The 19,612-nt window shown below is 53.8% G+C and overlaps 2 protein-coding genes across 2 annotated transcripts in view; one reads left to right on the plus strand and one right to left on the minus strand.

Annotated features, from left to right (window-relative positions):
- The window catches only part of SMG6 (SMG6 nonsense mediated mRNA decay factor), a 247,894-nt gene extending 229,221 nt beyond the window's left edge, over positions 1-18,673 (plus strand). Inside the window, 4 exon segments of the mRNA XM_011987266.1 lie at positions 9,493-9,646; positions 12,852-13,063; positions 13,373-13,454; positions 16,919-18,673. Of these exon segments, the coding sequence (XP_011842656.1) occupies positions 9,493-9,646; positions 12,852-13,063; positions 13,373-13,454; positions 16,919-17,049 (579 nt within the window). The 3' untranslated portion in view covers positions 17,050-18,673.
- The window catches only part of HIC1 (hypermethylated in cancer 1), a 17,861-nt gene continuing 15,343 nt past the window's right edge, over positions 17,095-19,612 (minus strand). The window contains exons 4-5 of the mRNA XM_011987277.1: positions 18,271-18,353; positions 17,095-17,292 (exon numbers count right to left, since the gene is read on the minus strand). Of these exons, the coding sequence (XP_011842667.1) occupies positions 17,095-17,292; positions 18,271-18,353 (281 nt within the window). The remainder of the gene's footprint in view (positions 17,293-18,270; positions 18,354-19,612) is intronic.

Raw genomic sequence — 19,612 nt, forward strand, 5'->3', positions numbered from 1 at the left:
GCAGGAGAATCGGTTGAACCTGGGAGGTGGAGGTTGCAGTGAGCCAAGATCGAGCCACTGTACTTTAGCCCTGGGCGAGACTCTGTCAAAAAATATATATATTCAGTGACAATAATAGTAGCAACTAGAGCATCATCTTAAATTCCACCCTGGCTTTTAATCCCTAGTATCTAATTTCATATTAAATACTGTTTATTCACACATTTATTCCCTCCTTTCCTCTCTGTTTCTATTGCCACTACTACTATTCTAGGTCAAGTAGCTGCTTAGAGGGTAGCAATCAAGGCCCCTGTGTTGCACAGCCCCACAAGGTGCCATTTCCCTTGTTTCTGTGAATGGCACCTCCTGGAGTTTGTGGCACACAGTCTGCCCACTGGGCTTCTGTTCACTGCGCTGCCTCCATCATTCTTTTCCTGAAGGAGCCACTCCCCTGCTCAGAAATCATCAGGCCTTTGCTTGGCTCGTAAAATAAAGTCCAATTCCCTATTATTGGCATTTAAGGCTTTTCAATCTGTTCCCAGTCTGTTTTCCAGCCTCTTCTCCCACTACCCCATCCCTCATGAACCCTTACTAGTTATATGACATTGGGCAGATTATTTAACTTTTCTGAGCCTGTTTCCTCATCTGTATAATGAAAGTAATGCCGGACACACTGGGCACGTGCCTATGGTTCAAACTACTCAGGAGGCTGAGGCTGGATGATAGCTTGAGCGTGGGAGTATGAGGCTACGGTGTGCAGTGATCATGCCTGTGAATAGCCATTGCAGCATGGCAAAACCCCACCTCTTAAAAACACTAAAAAGTGAAAGTGGTAAAAGCACCAACATTAGAGCTGTCGTGAAGCCTCAGAATGAATCACAGTGCGTGTAAAATGCCTGTCCAGACACCAAGGCCCTCCTGCCTGGACAGTGACACTAACCTTCCTTTCCACTCCCTAGACATGCTCTGCCCTTTTCCACTCTTGGGTTTTTGTTCATGCTGTCCTTCAAAGCAAAGTGCCCTTTTTCTGCTCCATATATCTTGTTACCTGTCGAAATTCTATTCCTCCTTCAATCCCCAGATGAAACTCCATTTCCCCAGTGAGGCCACCCCTGGTCTCCCCCAGGAGGGATCCATCTCCTTTTGCTTAGTGTTCCTTTGACACTCATCAGACTTCATTTGTGGACCTGCTATCATGTCTCATGTTACAGTTATTTCTGGACTTGTTTCCCACATTGTACTGTGAACTCCTTGGAATCGGGAGACATGTCTTCGGCTCAGTTTAGCAAGTGGCACTGAGCATTTACTATGCTAGTGTCTGGGGGACACAGAACTAATCCCATTCCAGAGTGTAGTACGATGGTACAATGTGGTGGAGTCCTTGACAAGTGATTTGAAGTGTGAATGAGTGTCCATACAAAACGGAAGTCCAGGATGCCAAGGAAGCACATGCTGCCAGAATCCATCCCCTTCTGGAGCTTCGTGTTTAGCTTTTGCCTCTCCAGCAACCAACAGCACCTTCAGGATTGGAGGTCTCCTCCAACACTTGACTTCCAGTGCCCCTGGCAGGCCCTGTCCAGGCTGCCTGTTCTCCTGATGAGCTCCTGCTGAGGAGGCTGCTTAGGCCCAAGCATGGAAGGCCTGCTGCGGGCCAGCTGGAGCTGGGGTTACTGTGGCCCCTTTAAGAACAGGCCCCACATGCACCAAGCTGGCGGCCCTGCCTCCTGTCAGCCTCCTTCCTCCAGCCTCACAGCCACAAGAGGATTTCTCAGCAGAGGAAAAATTCCCCCCTTCCCTTCCCCCCCCTTTAATGCCCGGGGCCCTTCACTTCCATAATTCTTCATTTTCCAGCCTTGAACGTAAGCCAGACACATCTGTCTGGCCATATGCGTGAACCCTGGAGTCTGTGCCGAGGTGGCTGTAAAACAGGGCCGGTGAAGGCCCTTCTGGGAGAGCACACACATGTGTGCCCTCAGGCCATTGGCTTCCTGCCCAGAACCACGGGGGCTTCAGTGCTCCAAACCCATGCTAACCTTTTCTTATTTTTCCTCTTTTTGTTTAATTTAAGGGGGGAAAATCCAAGGAAAAGGTATAAATTGTCCTGGGAGTGGGGGAGAGGCTCCTAGCTGGAGAGGCCATTATTGTTGGCAGGTACCTGGGTCACACTAATACAATAAGGAAGAAAGGAGCATCGAGTGAATTAAGATTGGAGGGATGGGCTGTAAATTACACTGCTCTGAACTCCATCAGTCTCCGGGGTGTTAACCGAGAGGTGTAAGGCAAGTCCCCAGTTCCCAGCGCCTTTCACAGATGTAGCAAAACAGGAACCACACATGTTTGGGGAAGGGGATATGAAGATGGGGTTGAAAAAAATCCTCCTGGCCCCCAGGATAGCTATAAAGTCCAAGTGAGATCTAGGGCTGTAACCACACCCCCACTTCCCTGCTCTTACCTAGACCCCTGGGCCTAAGCTCTTCTGCGAGCATGGGGGAGGTGAGGCCTGGCCTCCCTCTGCAGCCTGTCCCTCCCTGCTTCCGGCGTTGCACAGAGGCTGGTGAGTGGGGCCGACTGGAGGTCAGAAAAGGGGTGTGGGGAGCTCTCAGAGCCTGTGCAGCTGGAGCTGCAGCACCCAGGCAGGCCCCTGGATGCTGGGGGCGCCAAGTCCGCCCACCCAGGGCTTTGAGGCCACGCTCTCCGGCTCAGCCCACGCTCTGCCTTGTTGCCTGAGACAGCTCCTCCTGTTGGTGCTGCCCACCTTGCTGCTTTTCTCCTGAGTTCTTTTCGTTCCCGTTGCCGTTCTTTGGAGTTGTTCAGAGACCAGGGCAGGGTACATGGTTTGGGAAGTTGGTCAGAAGTGTTTCATTCCTAACCAAACCCCCAGGGCAAAGCAGTCACTGAAAATGCTCCTCCAGGCATGAGGCGTGGCCTCTTGGCACCTCATGCTGGCGCTGGCCCTGTGAATCCCCCGCTTCCTCACTGCCTCTCTGAGGCTCTGCTGTGATTTGTGCTGCTGTCGGGCGGGGTCAGGTTTCCTGAGCAGTTGCAAACATCCCACCTGAAACATAACAGGCTCTTCCTCTGGCCACATCTATTGTTTCCCTCGGCATTATGGCCACAGTCTTGCTCTGTGGCCAGCAATGACATGTGTTCTGAAAATAGCTTCTCTCCCCTGTCCCTTTCCCGCCCACCCGCCCTCCTGAAGATGTAGTCCCTCCTTTGTGGAGGCCCCAGGAGTTCCACTCTAAATTTAGCTGCCGTCCATTCATACTGCCACCCAGCTAGGGGGGCTGTTGTGGAACAATGGGGTATGCACAGAGCCCCCCACACCTGTATGGAAGCTGGCGGAAGGCAGACACTCAGCCCTGGCTCCCGGCTGTCGGAGACAGGGTGGGAGCCAACACACCACCAGGCCGGGGGCACGTTCACGTCAAGGCAGGAAAGCACATCAGCCTGTAGAGTGGGCATCCGCCCTTCCCACCCAGGCCCGCTCCAGCCTCCCCAAAACCTGAGTGCTGGGCCTCCAGCTTGCTCCAGCACCATGCACTGGGGACCTGTCTTCCCACAGAGTGGCCAGGCCACTGTTTGAAACGCCCTCAGGCTCCTGCTCGGGGCAAGCTCAGAGGTGCCGTGCTTAGCCCTGCCACTCCCTCTCCTCCATCAGGAAAGGGCCTTTTTAGATCAAGTTAGTTAAAATTCAATCAGATTATCTTTAAGTGCCCTTCAGCTCTAAGACCCAGTGACTGAGCCCACTGTCCCCTGAAGTCCTGTGATACAACAGGTGGTATGCGAAGTATGACAGTGGAAACCACCAGAAAAGCAGGCAATTCTCCTTGAGCACTTTACAGTCTAGTTTGAAAATAAGATCAGTCTTCCTGAAACAGTAAGAAATAGCAAACAAATTGCCATAGTTATATTTTAAAAGAATGCAAGAATATATTAAGTTCTGTGGTACATGTGGACATCCAGAAAAGCTGTTCTACGCAGCACTTTTTTTCATTAGCAGTGTACCCCAAACGAAGATGCTCTTCCTCCTGCTCCCAGGGGATGCTGCTGGTGGCTCTGCCCGCCTTCTCTAGCACACTTAATATCTGCCCCCTTTGGCTTCTGCTGGCCCAAGATGAACCATCAGCCAGTTCTTATCTCACTCACTGTTCCTATTTTTATTTTATTTCCAATTTTTCATTTACACATCCACATAGTGAAGATACATGTATACAATAAGTCTTTTAATAGAAATCAGTAGCCAGGCATGGTGGCACACACCTGTAGTCCCAGGTACTCGGGAGGCCGAGGCGGGAGGATCACTTGAACCTGGGAGTTTGAGGCTGCAGTGACCTGTGATCACACCACTGCACTCCAGCCTGGGTGACAGAGTTAGACTCTCTCTTTTTTTTTTTTTTTTTTTTTTTTTGAGATGGAGTTTCGCTCTTGTTGCCTAGGCTAGAGTGCAGTGGCATGGTCTCAGCTCACTATAACCTCTGCCTCCCAGGTTCAAGCAATTCTCCTGTCTCAGCCTCCTGAGTAGCTGGGATTACAGGCGTGTGCCACCATCCCCGGCTGATTTTTGTAGTTTTAGTAGAGATGGAGTTTCGCTATATTGTCCATGCTGGTCTCAAACTCCTGACCTAAGCAGTCTGTCCACCTCTGCCTCCCAAAGTGCTGCGATTACAGGCATGCGCCACCATGCCCGGCTAATTTTTATATTTTTAGTAGAGATGGAGTCTCACCATGTTGGTCAGGCTTGGATGAGACTCTGTCTCTCTTTTTTTTTTTTTTGTTTGAGACGGAGTCTTGCTTTGTTGCCCAGGCTGGAGTGCAGGAGCACCATGTCGGCTCACTGCAACCTCTGCTGCCTGGGTTCAAGCATTTCTCCTGCCTCAGCCTCCCAAGTGGCCGAGATTACAGGCATGAGCCACCACATCCAGCTAATTTTTGTATTTTTAGTAGAGACGGGGTTTCACCATGTTGGCCAGGATGGTCTCGAACTCCTGACCTCATGATCCACCCGCTTCGGCCTCCCAAAGTGCTGGAAGTATAGGCGTGAGCCACCGTGCCTGGCCTGAGACTCATGTCTCTTTAAAAAAAAGAAAAAAAAAAGCTGGGCACAGTGACTCAGGCTTGTAATCCCAGTACTTTGGGGGACTGAGGCAGCAGATCACTTGAGGTCAGGAGTTTGAGACCAGTGTGGCCAACATGGTGACAACCCATCTCTACCAAAAATATAAAAATTAGCCGGGCGTGTTGGCTCACGCCTGTAATCCCGGCTACTCGGGAGGCTGAGGCAGGAGAATTGCTTGAACCCGGGAGGCAGAGATTGCAGTGAGCAGAGATCGTGCCATTGCACTCCAGCCTGGGCATCAGAGCAAGACTCCATCTCAAAAAAAAAAAACATCAGTAGTCCTCTACTCCACCCCTCCTCATCCCCCATTCTGTTTCCTGGTGGTTTCCCCCAGATATTTATCCTCTGGATGTGTAGAAAATGAAAAACGGAGTTGGGAAGGAAGAAAAGAAGCTGGCATTTGTTGAGTTACTAATATGTGTCGGGCACTTTGCTAGGTACTTCCATATATAAGGTGAATGTGGAAATTTCCTGTGTTACAAACCTTTTAATTTCTGTTGAAGACATTGCTCTGGCCAGAGAGGTTCAGGGATGAATGATTCTTCACCCTGTAGAGGGAAGGAAGCAGCCACGGTCCCTATGGGAGCCCCTAAGCAGAAGGGAAACCTCAGAAGGCCCTCTCCTGGTCTTGCTCTGCTTCATGGTCCAGGTTCTCCAAGTGCCACACCTCTTGTGTCAGCTCATTGAATTGCTGTTTGTAATGCTCAGCGTCTCAGCTTGCAACAGTAAGCATCATAAGATCATCTCCACTGTAGAGAAGGAACTTAACCTGCAAGAGTTTTTCTGGAGACCCAAGCCTGTTAGCTTCCTCCTTAGGTATTATTGTGTATCTGTTTCCCAGTTCTCTGCCAGCTTGCTCCAGGAAACTCCCATACCTCAGAGAAAATTGGTTACTTAGCACCTTCCAGAAACAGAATTATTTTTCTCTCACGCATTTTATGCCAACTCAAGTCCTTATTGCCACCAGTCTGATTGAGAGTGTCCATACGTCGCTTGAGTTCCAAGTGCACTATCCAGGGATCACTGTGGCCCAACCTTAGCTGCCGCTAGAAGGTTCCTGTGGAACTCTCCTTCCGGGTCAGCACACTTGACTCCATGCCAGGGCCAGTCTGTCTGAACCACAGCATTCCGATTGCACCCCCCTCACCCCCACCAGAGGCTTCTGCAGCTTTTTACTCATACAAACAAAAATAAACCTCACTACCGGCCTCTGAACTCCACAGCGGCGTGCTTCCCTTGCTCCCCAAGTGTCCCATGGCTGCGAGTGGGGACTTGGCAGTCTCCCCACCAACATCACTTTTTCACTCCCTGCGCATCCTGTGTCCTCCTCTTACCGTGCGACCCAGAGATCGGAATGGGACGTGACGGCCGGCACAGGCGCCGTGCACAGCTGCCAGGAATCTGACGGGTAAAATCTGGAAAAGTTGGGAGGGCAGATGCTAAACACACACACACACACACAGCGCCACTCAGAAAGGGCCGGAAATGCAGACACCCGTAGAAGGGTGCCTGTGGACTCCAAAGCCCTCGTCGGCCTGCTGCTCTTTTTAAGGGGACTGAGCCAGTCTTGTGACCCAGGTGTGACCCCCCCCAGAGGCCCACCGGTACCCCAGGAGAAGAGGGAGCAGCTTCATCTCATCTCCTGAGACTCCGTGAGGGCATGCGGGGAACAGGAAGCAGTTGTTTGGTGACTCACTGGGCAGAGCCAGGTTAAGGGAAGTTGTCTGCAGGCGTCCCTGGGACCGGATGATGGCAGTACAGCTCCGACCACCCTCACGGGGCTTGGCCCCACCCCACCCCCAGGGAAGTGGCAGGGCTGCCCTCTCCGAAAGGCTGCGGCCTATTCACCTCTCTAGCCGCAAGCCAGAGCTAAGAACCCGGGGAAGTTAGAGTGTCTCTGGACCTTGCTTCTAGATTTTTCTCCTGTCCTGCCATCAGAACACACAGGTAGGCTCAGTTTGTCCCCAGCCTCCCTCGACCACTTGGCTTCAAGGCCCTCCTGCCTAATTGCCAGCAATAGAGGTAGAATGGTACCAGAGCTTAGGAGCTGACTGTTCACATAGGGTAAAAAAAAAAAAATGGCAGCCAGTTCCACTTCCTTGATAGTCAGACCAGGCTGGACAGTCGTTTCTCAAGGCAGGAGAACTGAAATGGGAGTGGACTTGCGGGGCAGAGGCACAGTGCAGAGCTGGACCCCCCGCCCCTGTCACTCCACCTGCCACTGCTCCTGAGTCTCCCTGAGCCATGCTTATTCTGTCCCTGCTCACCCAGAAAGACAGATTTGAGAGCCACGGTATCAGGAAAGCATGTCTGGCAGCAGAAGAGCTGGACGGAGAGCGCATGGCCTGGGAAATGAGGAACGAGAGTGCTGATGCTCCTCCGCAAGAGGAGAAAGGGCAGAGAGGGGTTTACTGAACCTGAGTGGGGACCATTTCCTGTTCTTACAAAATGCCCAAGTCAGGTTTGTTGGAATGCATGTCACCCTGTAGGTGGCAGCCCTATGCAGAGTGTCAGTGACCCGCCTGCCATGGGAAGGTCGCCCGCAGTAGTGGCACCTTGCCCTCATGAGGTGAGACCAGTAGGAAGACTTCAGCAGAGCGGGCCCCTGAGCTGCATTTCTCATGCCTGCCAGCGTCCTGTGGCCTGTGCCTTCACCAGCTGTGGTGGCAGTGGCAACAACAACTTACTCATAGGGAGAGGTCCCTGGCAGGTCACAGAGAAGCCACCCCCATCATTTGAAGGCATGCCCTTTCAGTTTTACTGTCATTGTCAGTGAAACCTGAGCAGCCTCCTCACTGACTGTTGGTGGCCAGGACCCAGCACTGTGGGCCCCATCTCAGTTGGCACGCACGTCCACTTCCCCTGCCCTGTGCCTGCATCTGGGTCTCTGCAAGTTGCTCTGTGGCAGAAGGCCATAAGAGGGTGTGACAGGACTGGGACCTGCCCTCCTGGCCCGGCCAGGTTTGTGTGGGTGCCCTCTACCTCCCTGCTCAGGGAGCATGCTGTCTGGGCAGATGCCAGCAGATCAGTTCGAGTCTTGGCCGTGGTCCTCAGAAGAGGAAGCAGTACAGTAGTGGCCATGTTTTGTAGTGACAGACACCCAGAGCCTGTCTCGAAGGGCCGCTACCACACGCGGAAGGCTGTCCAGAGAAGCAAATCAGACTTTCGCAAATGTGCATCTCTCGGGAACTTCCTGAGAACTGTGAAAGTCCACAGGGAAGGCAGGCGCTGGGCCACGTGCTTGGTGAGAGGTGCTAGAGGAGGCGGGTCAGTGGGGCCAAGGACACTCTTCTGCTTTTATTCTTTTATCTACTTTTTGTTTGGTAGTTTAGCTTGCACTAGTAAGCATATGACTAGGCTGTCAGTTGCTTAGTACCATGATATGGTTGCTGAAGAAGCGGCTAAGCAAAAAAAGTGACAAAGTCAGTTTAAAGAAAAACGTTGAGCCAATAGCAGTGTAGCTTGTACAGATTCGTGGCAAAGGAGCAGAAGTAGAACAGAAAAGACCAGTGTTTAGGAAACCACGCTGGACAAGGGCAAGGTGCTGGGCCATTGTGATCAGCCTGGGTGTTGCTGTTTGCAGACACATGAGTTGGGTCTTAATTCATCACATTGCATGGTCTTCGGCTACTGCTGCAGGAGAATTTCGTATTATTAGCTGTCAGTATCACTTTTTTCTATAGCGTTTGAGTTTAAACTTCATTGTTCGTTGTTTGTTGTTGTTGTTTTTGTGTTTTGAGACAGGGTCTCGCTGTCACCCAGGGTAGAGTGCAGTTGTGCGATCTCAGCTCACTGCAGCCTCTGCCTCCAGCGCTCAAGCAGTCCTCCCATGTCAGCCTCCCAAATAGCTGAGACCAGAGGCGTGTGCCACCACACCCAGCTAATTTTTGTTTGTAGAGACAGAGTTTTAGCATGTTGCCCAGGCTATATTTTGTTTTGTTTTGTTTTGTTTTAGCTGCACAGTGGAGTAAATCAAAATAACAGATTGTGTTTGCATATTCATGTCTAGATTGAAAAGTACCCCCTCTGTAGGCTTTCTAGATAATATATATGAAACCACTGTCATATCTAAGGAACTTAATTCTCCCTTGTTGAATTTTAGTCCCAGTCTTACTTTGAGAGACCTGTTATTTTGAATATCCTCAGGATCCTTTCTCAGCCCTAGGCAGGGTTTTACCATGCCATTCCTGGGGCCACTTGATCTCTGTTTTTATTGCAGTGCTATGCTCAGCCCTTAGGCCTGTCCCTCAGGCCTGACTGGGGCTGGTTATTACTCTGGAGGGGAAGAGGCTCCTAGGGGCAGGATGCTGACACACCATAGTATCAGGGCCCTGGCTCACCCACCTGCTTGCCTGCTCACTGCCTGGCTCATTCACCACTCTGTGTCCCCGTAGGCTGTCCTGGAGGACCACAGTCAGATGAGGCAGATGGAGCTCGAAATCAGACCTTTGTTCCTCGTACCAGACACCAATGGCTTCATTGACCACCTGGCCAGTCTGGCGCGGCTGCTGGAGAGCAGGAAGTACATCCTGGTGGTGCCCCTGATCGGTGAGTCAGGCGGGAAGGGCAGAGCAGCCTTGCACGTGCACAGCAGCCCCCTCCACACACGCCCCACGGCCTGGGGGCCGGGCAGGCAGAGCCCTGCTGTGCGTGTGTAAGACGGGATTTGCAGGGGAGTAGGGAATGCGTGGGGCAAAGAAAATTGTTTAATAATCAAAGCAGTTCAAATTATCATGGCTGATCCATGGCTTAAACTGCTTGAGCAAATGGACTCCTGTGTCCCAGCAACCAGAGGCTGCATGAGCCCAGCCCTTGTTTTTATCCTTATAAAGCTTGCAGTAAAACAGCAAAGCTGGTTCCCGTTATTGGTAAACACTCAGCCCTGGCAGATAACGGCGGTGCTGCTGGGTGGTCTGGCAGGGAGGCTGGGAGGATTTTGAAGTGGTTAGATGCCTTTGGTCTGATTGTCTTGTAGCTTTTCATGATCATTCTGTTGGTTCGAGGTAGCATTCTTCTGGCCAGTGTCACCCTAAGGCTAGGCCAGCAGGAACCCTCCCGAGCAAGCCCTTGGCTCATGCCTGTGGATTCCTACCACTTGGGCCCTTCCACTGTCTGGGCCTTGGTGCTGGTGCAGGGTCAGCATCTCAGGACCCAGCTAGCTTGCTTTCCCACCCTCTAGCCAGAGAGGCCCAGCTGGGCTGTCTCCACGGGACCGTCTGGGTACCCTTAGTTCTTGGAGCTCTGTGGTGGGTCAGCGTCAGGGTGGGCTCTGGGCTCGGGGCTCTGGGCTCTGGGCTCGTATCTAGCTGATGGCCTCTGTGGAGGGAGAGGGTCTAGGAGATTATTGGGAGGCCCAGGCATTTACACGTCCCCTTCTCAGCAGCTACTTAGAGCAAGTTTGAGAGCCTTGTCTTCTGGAAAAGCCACCAGACTGGCAGTCTGCCTGCCAAGCCACCTTTGACATCCATGCCAAGATGTTCCATTGGGCCTTCCCTCCCAGTCCCAAGTGTCTTAGTGCCAGATGGGGGTGGAAACAAAGGGCAGGAAACATCCGCCCCTGCAGAGGCTACAGAACCCTGGGGGGTTGTGGGAAACACGTTAGCACCACCTGAGAATGTTGGCACTGAAGCAGCCCTCCTCCCTGCCTCCACCCTCCCCGTCTTCCTTCCCCTCCCCATGTGGCCTGGCCAGAACCTCTTAAATCCAGGCCCTTAGACCTAAGGGAAGGCTTTCTGCTCTTCAACAGTAGAGCGGTTTCTGTCACCAAGGCAGGGCAGCAGAACAATCACGTTGTCCCAGGCTTTCCCTTTTCCCTCACTGGGTCCTGGGGCGGGGTGCCTTGCTGGGTCATATGTCTCTCTGCTTTCCTACCCAGGAGTTTTTCAGGGGAAAGAAAGTGTTTTGCCTGATGGTCAGGAAATGGTACAACTGAAAGAGGCTGCGGACATCTCAGGAGCCCCCTAAGAGCCGGAAGGTGCCTCAGACACCATTCCAGGCTACCAGGGTTTTTGGTCACCAGCACTGATTGTACCCCCTACTGTGGGCCAGTCTCCTTGTTCTTGAGAGATCCAGTGAATGGCAGAGCTGTAGCCCTGAGGAGCTTAGGGTTTAGTAAGGAAATCCGGATTTGGTGGGGAGGGAGCAAACGTATGAGAATACCCAGCAAATACATGCAGGACAAAGAGACGCTGCCTGAGGGTGCTGGGAACTGACGGTTGTGCAGCCACCATACAGGCCAGCCTCTCCGAACCTGCCTCAGCTGGGCAGGTCCCTGGACTCTCTCAGGGGCTATAAGAGGAGGGCTCCTGTTTACTGATGCTTTCCTTGGTGGACTCACGCCCTGTGCCCAGAGCAGCAAAGGGTTAAGCCGCCAACTTTCCCTTCTTGTTTCTGGTGCTCTTTAACCTGCTCTGTGCTCCATAGACCTGACCCCAGCATGGAGAAGCCCCGCCTGGTGCAGAAGCACAAACAAGCTTCCTCTTTGAAGCCTGTTTAGTTTGGAAGCAGGAAAGCAGATTTTGGGATAGAATACCCGTTTTTCCTGTTTGATGTTGTTTGCTGTACCGTACACCCATCTACCACTGCTTCCCAACCTCAGCCATGCATTGTGTGGACACTGCAGCCTCAGGGTGCTGAAAGCATGGGCACTGTGTGTGTGTGTGTGTGTGTGTGTGTGTGTGTGTGTGTGTGTTCCCACGTGGGCCCTTTCCAGAAAGTGTCTCCGAATACCCAGACAATGAGTGCCAGGCTCACCATGGAACAGCGTGCTCACGCCGGCTCCCTGAGCCATGAATCACTGTACTAAGGAGAGGCCTCAGACCCCAAACTCTCCCAGAGCCCCCAAGGAGTACATATTTCCCACTTGACCTCAGGCTTTTGGCTGGAATTTTGGAAAGAATCTTCACCAGAAAATGAAGCCATGTCCCAGACACATAGGCAGGCAGACAGGCACATACACACAGACACACACACACACACACACACACACAGACACAGACACACAGACATGCACACACATGCATACACACACAGACACACACGGATACGCGTGCACACACACACACAGACATGCACACACATGCATACACACACAGACACACACGGATACGCGTGCACACACACACACAGACATGCACACACATGCATACACAGACACACACGGATACGCACACATACACACACATACACGTGCAGTATCAGAGAAGGTAGATATGCCAAGGTTCTGGCTTTGAGGCATACTAGGGCCTTGCAAATGAGGCTGTGACTGCCCCTTCCTCCATGGTGGCCTCCCTGCACTCCGCCAGTGGGGTTGGGGGTAGAACTTTACCCCTCCTGGACTGCTGTGTGTGAGGGCCCAAGAAGTTGAGGAAGGACTCCTCCCTTTCCCTTGAGCCGCTGCATACCCTGGCCTCTCCTGAGGGACCCTTCCACGTGGTCTTACAATCAAGGAGTGTAATAGAGGAAGCAGATTTCTTCCTCTAAATACAGCAGCTCCAGAAGATTCCTTTAAGTTCCTCCCAAGAGGAGGGCAGGGCCCAGGAGAAGAGACAGAAAGGGGGAAGAGCCCTGTGGAAGTTTCAGACACTTGTTGCCCCCACAAGCTCCCCTCTGGCCCTGGTTTCATTGGAAGCCTCCTGCGGGGGAAGGATGGATTCTGGTCTGGGAAGGTGCTGGCTGGGAAAGTGAATGGACCGAGGCCTAGGATGAAAGCTGATTGCGGAGGCTGATGTCTTGTGGGGCTCTGTCTCATCAGTGATCAATGAGCTGGACGGCCTGGCCAAGGGGCAGGAGACAGACCACCGGGCTGGGGGCTATGCCCGTGTGGTACAAGAAAAGGCCCGCAAGTCCATCGAGTTCCTCGAGCAGCGATTCGAGAGTCGGGACTCTTGCCTGCGAGCCCTGACCAGCCGTGGCAATGAACTTGAATCCATCGCCTTCCGCAGTGAGGACATCACTGGCCAGCTGGTGAGACCCCTCGGCCGGAAGGGAAAGCCCACAGCCAGCTTTCAGAACAAGGTCTCCAGGAAGGAAGGGCTGAAGGAGACCCATCAGCCCGGGCAGCTGAGGGCCAGCCACCATGGAGGCCCAGGTGGGGGAGCTCCTTCTCCCCTAAATCACTCTTAGCGCAGACCAGGCCAGACAGGGCCAGGGCATGCATGGGAGGGATCTCGGAGGTGGCCCTGCCCAGGGCCCCAGAGGCAGAGGATCCCTCCTCCTCCTCCGCATGGCGCCCCCTTCTGCCCAGTGATGCTTCTCACACGTGTCTTCCTCCAGGGTAACAACGATGATCTCATCCTGTCCTGCTGCCTCCACTACTGCAAAGACAAGGCTAAGGACTTCATGCCTGCCAGCAAAGGTACAGCTTTGCCCCTCTGCTTCGGGATCTCCCATCCCCCTGCCCTGCCTCGTCCTGCCCATCCTCAGCCCCTGAGAAGGGCTCCACTGACTCTGGCCTGGGAAGTCTAAGGAATCGGTGCTCAGGGCTGATGCACGCCTGAGGCCCAACCTCCCTGTCCTGGCTCCCCCAAGCCCCAGGGAATGCCAGGGGCACCCTGGGCCAACTAGAGATGAGCCTAGCCCAGGAAGCCCAGCCCTAGGCCGTGAGGTTCTTCACCCAGCGTGTATCCATTTCCTTTCTTGGGTGTCCTCAGTGAGTTCCCTCTGACAGCAAGAATGTCTTTATGATTCACTGTAGCTGGTTCTGGCCGTGGTCTCCCGAGTCCAGCCCTCTGCAGCTCTGAGGGCAGCCCCCAGGGGTCCCTAGGGCACACTTCCCTTTCTTGGCCATGCTCACCTTCCTACCTTCTCAGTTCACCACTGAATGTTTACCCTATTTCAGGCCTGGGACAGAGGCACTTCCCCAGTCAATAGTGGGCTTTGCTTTCTGGTCTCTTTGGTCACGAGTTATAGCACTTTGAAGGCTGGCTAGAGTTGGAGGTAGGTGAGAGCTTGAGGACCGAGCCCTCAGCCTGGTTTTCAAGACCTTTTGGGGTAAGCAGAATCTCATCTTTGGGCCAAAGGCCCACTCTGGAGTTCTCACCCAAGCGCTTGACCACCTCACCCTCAACCCTGAGCTGGCTGGCCTTCATGCATCACCCCACAGGTCAGTGACACTCAGGTTTTCTGCTCCTGGCTCCCAGGATTCTGGCATTTTTTCATTTGGAAGGAATTCCTAGGACCTGCCAGCTCTGTGCATCTTTCGTTTCTGTCTACCTATAAGTGGTCTCTTGTCGTTGCCTTTCCGTCTCTGCTGCTATCTCCTTTCTGTCGGTGTTTCTAGCCCTCGCATTCAGGCTGCTCTGGGAGCTGACTCTCCCTGCGTCTTCTCTCCACCTGACACAGCCCCTCACTCCTGCATGAGTCTCTTTACTAGGGGCTGGTTACGAGCACACAGCTGCTGCTCAAGAGAGGTCCTGTCCTGCCACCGGGTTTGCGTGCCATCTCCCTCAGGACCAGATAGGAGCATTAGAGTGATAAAAGGAGACCTGGCTGAGCCAACAGAGGAGCTTATGTTCTGTCCCCGGCAGCTGAGTGGTCTCTGAGCATCCTCTCACCCAGGGCCACCTTCCTCTCCCCTCTGCCCACCACAGCCCCTTGCCTGCCTTCACACTCTCCTTCCTCCTGTCCTCTTCTCTCACCACCACCAATCGCACAAACCTCTCCCTCCCGAATCCTCCAAACTCCTCCCCAGGCTGAAAGCCAGTTCTCAGACTCTCTGCCTGGAGCTGGCAAGCCTGAGACTGCTCAGGTCAGACATGGATATTTGCAGCCCCCCACCCCCGCCAGCCCACGCAGTCAGTGAGCACGGCAGGACGCTTCCTGTGCCTTGCTGTCTGCCGGACCTCCGTCAGGAAATGCCCAGCCTGGGACTGAGGAGTAGACCTGCCACCCAAGCAGGCATGCCAGGGTAGGCATGTCACTTGTGTGAGTGCTCGTCCCTGGCTTAAATTCTCTCCAATGTGTTAAAGATTAGGCAGTTAGGGAAAAAGAAGTAGTGGAGAGACTGTGCTTAAAAAAAAAAAAAAAAAAAAAAAAAAGTCATCTAAAAAGAATGAAAGATATCTGTGCCACTATAGAAAGATCTTTTAAGTATATACTCTGAAAGTGTGGCTAATACGATCATGATGATGTAGGAAAAAAAGCTTATACGTCCAAGTGTCTGTACTTGTAAATGTGCCTAAAGAAACCTGGAAGGATACACAGATCTGCCCTGGGTTGTGTACAAGACGGAGAGCTGGGATCATCATCCTACCCTGTCTCTTATACACATCTAGATGTGTATAAGAGACAGGCTCAAGAGAGGTCCTGTCCTGCCACCGGGTTTGCGTGCCATCTCCCTCAGGACCAGATAGGAGCATTAGAGTGATAAAAGGAGACCTGGCTGAGCCAACAGAGGAGCTTATGTTCTGTCCCCGGCAGCTGAGTGGTCTCTGAGCATCCTCTCACCCAGGGCCACCTTCCTCTCCCCTCTGCCCACCACAGCCCCTTGCCTGCCTTCACACTCTCCTTCCTCCTGTCCTCTTCTCTCACCACCACCAATCGCACAAACCTCTCCCTCTCGAATCCTCCAAACTCCTCCCCAGGCTGAAAGCCAGATCTCAGCCTCCCTGCCTGGAGCTGGCAAGCCTGAGACTGCTCAGGTCAGACATGGATATTTGCAGCCCCCCACCCCCGCCAGCCCACGCAGTCAGTGAGCACGGCAGGACGCTTCCTGTGCCTTGCTGTCTGCCGGACCTCCGTCAGGAAATGCCCAGCCTGGGACTGAGGAGTAGACCTGCCACCCAAGCAGGCATGCCAGGGTAGGCATGTCACTTGTGTGAGTGCTCGTCCCTGGCTTAAATTCTCTCCAATGTGTTAAAGATTAGGCAGTTAGGGAAAAAGAAGTAGTGGAGAGACTGTGCTAAAAAAAAAAAAAAAAAAAAAAAAAGTCATCTAAAAAGAATGAAAGATATCTGTGCCACTATAGAAAGATCTTTTAAGTATATACTCTGAAAGTGTGGCTAATACGATCATGATGATGTAGGAAAAAAAGCTTATACGTCCAAGTGTCTGTACTTGTAAATGTGCCTAAAGAAACCTGGAAGGATACACAGATCTGCCCTGGGTTGTGTACAAGACGGAGAGCTGGGATCATCATCCTACCTCTGCTCTTCCTTTTTACTCTTCTGTTCTCTTAGAGACTTTTGCCTGTATACATGGATTACTGTTACTTAGCAGGGGTGATCAGCTGGCCAAAGCCTTGGTGTGCCCTTGGCACAATTCTGCAAAGACCCTTACCCTCTCCTCTCCTCAGGGCTCCCTTGAGCTAACCCCTCTCCCCACATCTGGAAAACCCTGGATACATTTTCTGTTCCATCTTTACTGGATGCTTAAAGCATCAACCTGCTGGCTTTCAGAGGGAGAGGACTTGTTAAAAAACAAAACAAAAGTGGGGTTTGGGGAGAGCAGTGTTGTGATCTGGGGGCCAGCCATGTGGTAAGGAGGAGTAGAGGGCAAGGGCCTGCTTCTGTTCCCTCAGTTTAGGGTCCTGGGAAACAGGTCTTTGGAGGCTGGCAGGGGTGGGCCGCTCTCAGGAACTAGGCAGAAGAGAGTCCTGTATGGGAGGCAGGAGTCAAAGCAAAAGGCCAGTGCAGCCCTCTCTAAGCCAGTACGGGCCCCCGGGGCTGAGAGCCCGGATAGAGGAAAGAACTTGTAGAAGGGCCAAAAAATAGCTAGCGTGGCACCCCCTCCCCAGGACCACATTCTCCCCAGGGTGAGAAGAGCAGCCAGTCCTCTGCCTCCTGTCCTCAGTGACAGCCGTCTGCTCTCTCGTGCCCACAGAGGAGCCAATCCGGCTACTGCGGGAGGTGGTGCTGTTGACGGATGACCGGAACCTGCGTGTGAAGGCGCTCACAAGGAATGTTCCTGTACGGGACATCCCAGCCTTCCTCACGTGGGCCCAGGTGGGCTGAGGGAGCCACACTGGGGCCCACCCCTGTGGAACCGTTCCTGAAAGGCTACCAGGCGCCCAGTGTAGCACAGAAGATGCCCACGTGCCTGAGCCACCAATCCACCCAGACAATAAACCATCCTCTTCCAACCCACGCCGTGGCCGTGCTGTGGGGGAGCTGCTCCTCACAGAGCCCCTGCCAAGGATCGGGCGGAAGCTGCTGGGACCCTCCTGGGCTGCCAGGATTTAGCAGGGAGGTGGCTGGCTACAGCGACAGCAGCTGGGCAAGCCAGATAGGCCGCCCATGCTCTCAGCCTTTCTCCCTCCCCCGTCTCATTCCAAGGCTGGGGGAGGGCCTTCTCGCCTGGGGACGCAGCCACTTTCTCCAGTGGAGACAGGGCAGGGGTTCAGTTTCCATCAGATCAGTGAAATCACAGGTCCCTTTCATCCTCAGAACCTCTGTCCTGAAATGTGTTCAAGAGGCTTTGGTTATGTCAGGAAGAAGTGCCCAGGGCATGTGTCCCCATCTCCCTGAGGCCTGGACTCGCCCATGGACCCAAGTTGGCTTCTAGACACCATGTCCCTAACAGCAGCCCTGGGCCCCCACCTCTTCTACCATCCACCCCAGACACACCAACCACACACCCTTCCTGCTGGTCTTCTTCCTGCCTTTATCAGCCTGGGTCCCTCACACTTTGCCATTTGTCTCCCCTTGGACAGTCATGGGTCGAGAGGAAAGGGGCATCTGGTCTCAGGCCCATGCTCTCGGGTGGCCTCCACCTGCTCCCTCTCTCCTCACTGGCCTTTCTTTCAGTCTAGCTTCCTCTTCAGGAAATGTCCTCAGACTCTCCTCAGCTGCTCCTTCACCCCTCTCTGCCTGCCTACCCTCCCTCCAGAATAGCCCCTCATCCTCCTTTCCCTTGTAGTTGATCCTTTTCACCTCCCTGATCCACTTCATTTCTTCACTGCGGTTCCTCGTCATAGGGGTTCTCACTCTGAACCTTCCCTCTCTACTACCCATGGCAGGAACTTAGTACATACAGCTCTCCCACCCAGGGCCTTCCACCCTCGGCTCCTGTGCTGCGAGAAACTTCCAGGCATGGACAGCCCAGCCTGAGGCATTCCAGTGCCTGGGGCAGCATCACCTAACCTGGTTTCTAGCTTTGCCCTCACTTCCAAGAAGGGACACAGGGGCCCTTTCCTTGCCCCTTTAGCTGGTACCTCAGTGGGGAGGCTTCCTTACCGGGAATGAGTTCCTCCAACCCAGAGCCAGAGATGAGGACGACTTAGGGGAAGACAGGGTTTTAGGTGGAGCCAGGGGCAAATCTTAATGGGACCAGTGGGGGATACCCCAGAGCCCGTGGCCTGACTGCACAGCTCTGCCCTCCCTGAGGCCTAGGACTATGCTAGAAGCAATGGGGTACCGTGCAGGGGGGCCAAGGCCAATAGTTTGGGGTTAGGAGTCCCCTAGCGTCTCAGAAGACCGGGCTTTTTGGAGTACAGGGTCCCCGGCCTCTCCTTTAAGATTCTCTTCCCAGCTGGAAGGCCGATGGACTGGGCGGTTGGGAGGGAGACCCATCTCTCCTTTCTGTCCCGTTTGCAGCACTGGTTTTGTTTCCTTAATAAATTTTTAGTTATGAAACATACCTGACCTCTTGCTGATCTGTTTCTGGGACTGGGGAGGGAGGCAGGTCCAAGCCTCTGCACCTGCATTGAGGGCGGCCCTTTCTGGCCCCTCCACCCAGCGGGCGCAGCCCATCCAGGTCCTTGTGCAGAGGCAGAAGAGAGCAGCGGGGTCGGGGTCCTTGGTTACTGCTTTATTGCTGTTGGGTTCGAGTATAGAAAATGGAAGCGGCTCTGGAAAGAGCCTGTGTACAAGGTAGGAAATATACAAACGAAGAGGAGGGAGCTAAAGAGACCGCGTTCCAGCCCAGCCCAACCTGGGCTCGGGATGGCGGGGCCGCCGGGGCGCATGCAATAAATATGGTCCGGGGCCCCAGGGAAGGGAAGGGAAGGGAAGGGGGCACCGCGGGAGTGGGAGACCTGGCAGGCCAGGGCTCTTCGCCCTCTTGACTCCAGAACTCCCCGCCCTTGGTGGTTGAGGAAGGAAGGGTTGGCCCTGGGGCTAGTGCCACTTGTGCAAAATGAGGAACTTCACATTATCAGTCCCGGGGTGGGTGGGAGTGGGGGTGCGGGGGGCCCTCCGGCCGGCTCAGTCCCCTCCCCACTCCCCAACTCTGCCCGATGCTCCGACCCCAGCGGGGAGATTCACAGTGAGAATGGGTGTGGTCGCAAGGGCCGGAGGTAGGGCTAGGAGCGCCCGACAGTGACACCCCTCCCCGCCTAAGAGCAGCGCGGAGCCGGGGGAGGGGGCCGACGAACCACAGGAAGAGGCGGGGAGGGGCCTGGGGTCTCCTTTGGTCAAAGCTGATATCAAAAATATAAATTTCCCTTACCCCGTCCCACCCCCGTCCCGGGGTTTTCCCCGGACCCCCGAGCTAAGGCACGAAGCAGTGAGGCCAGGTGAGGCCGCCGAGAGGTGGAGCCGCCACCGCGGCGACGCTGCAGTTGTCCCGGGCACGGCT

The sequence above is a fragment of the Mandrillus leucophaeus genome, unplaced genomic scaffold (genome assembly GCF_000951045.1).
Source record: "Mandrillus leucophaeus isolate KB7577 unplaced genomic scaffold, Mleu.le_1.0 Scaffold306, whole genome shotgun sequence".
Taxonomy (NCBI): domain Eukaryota; kingdom Metazoa; phylum Chordata; class Mammalia; order Primates; family Cercopithecidae; genus Mandrillus; species Mandrillus leucophaeus.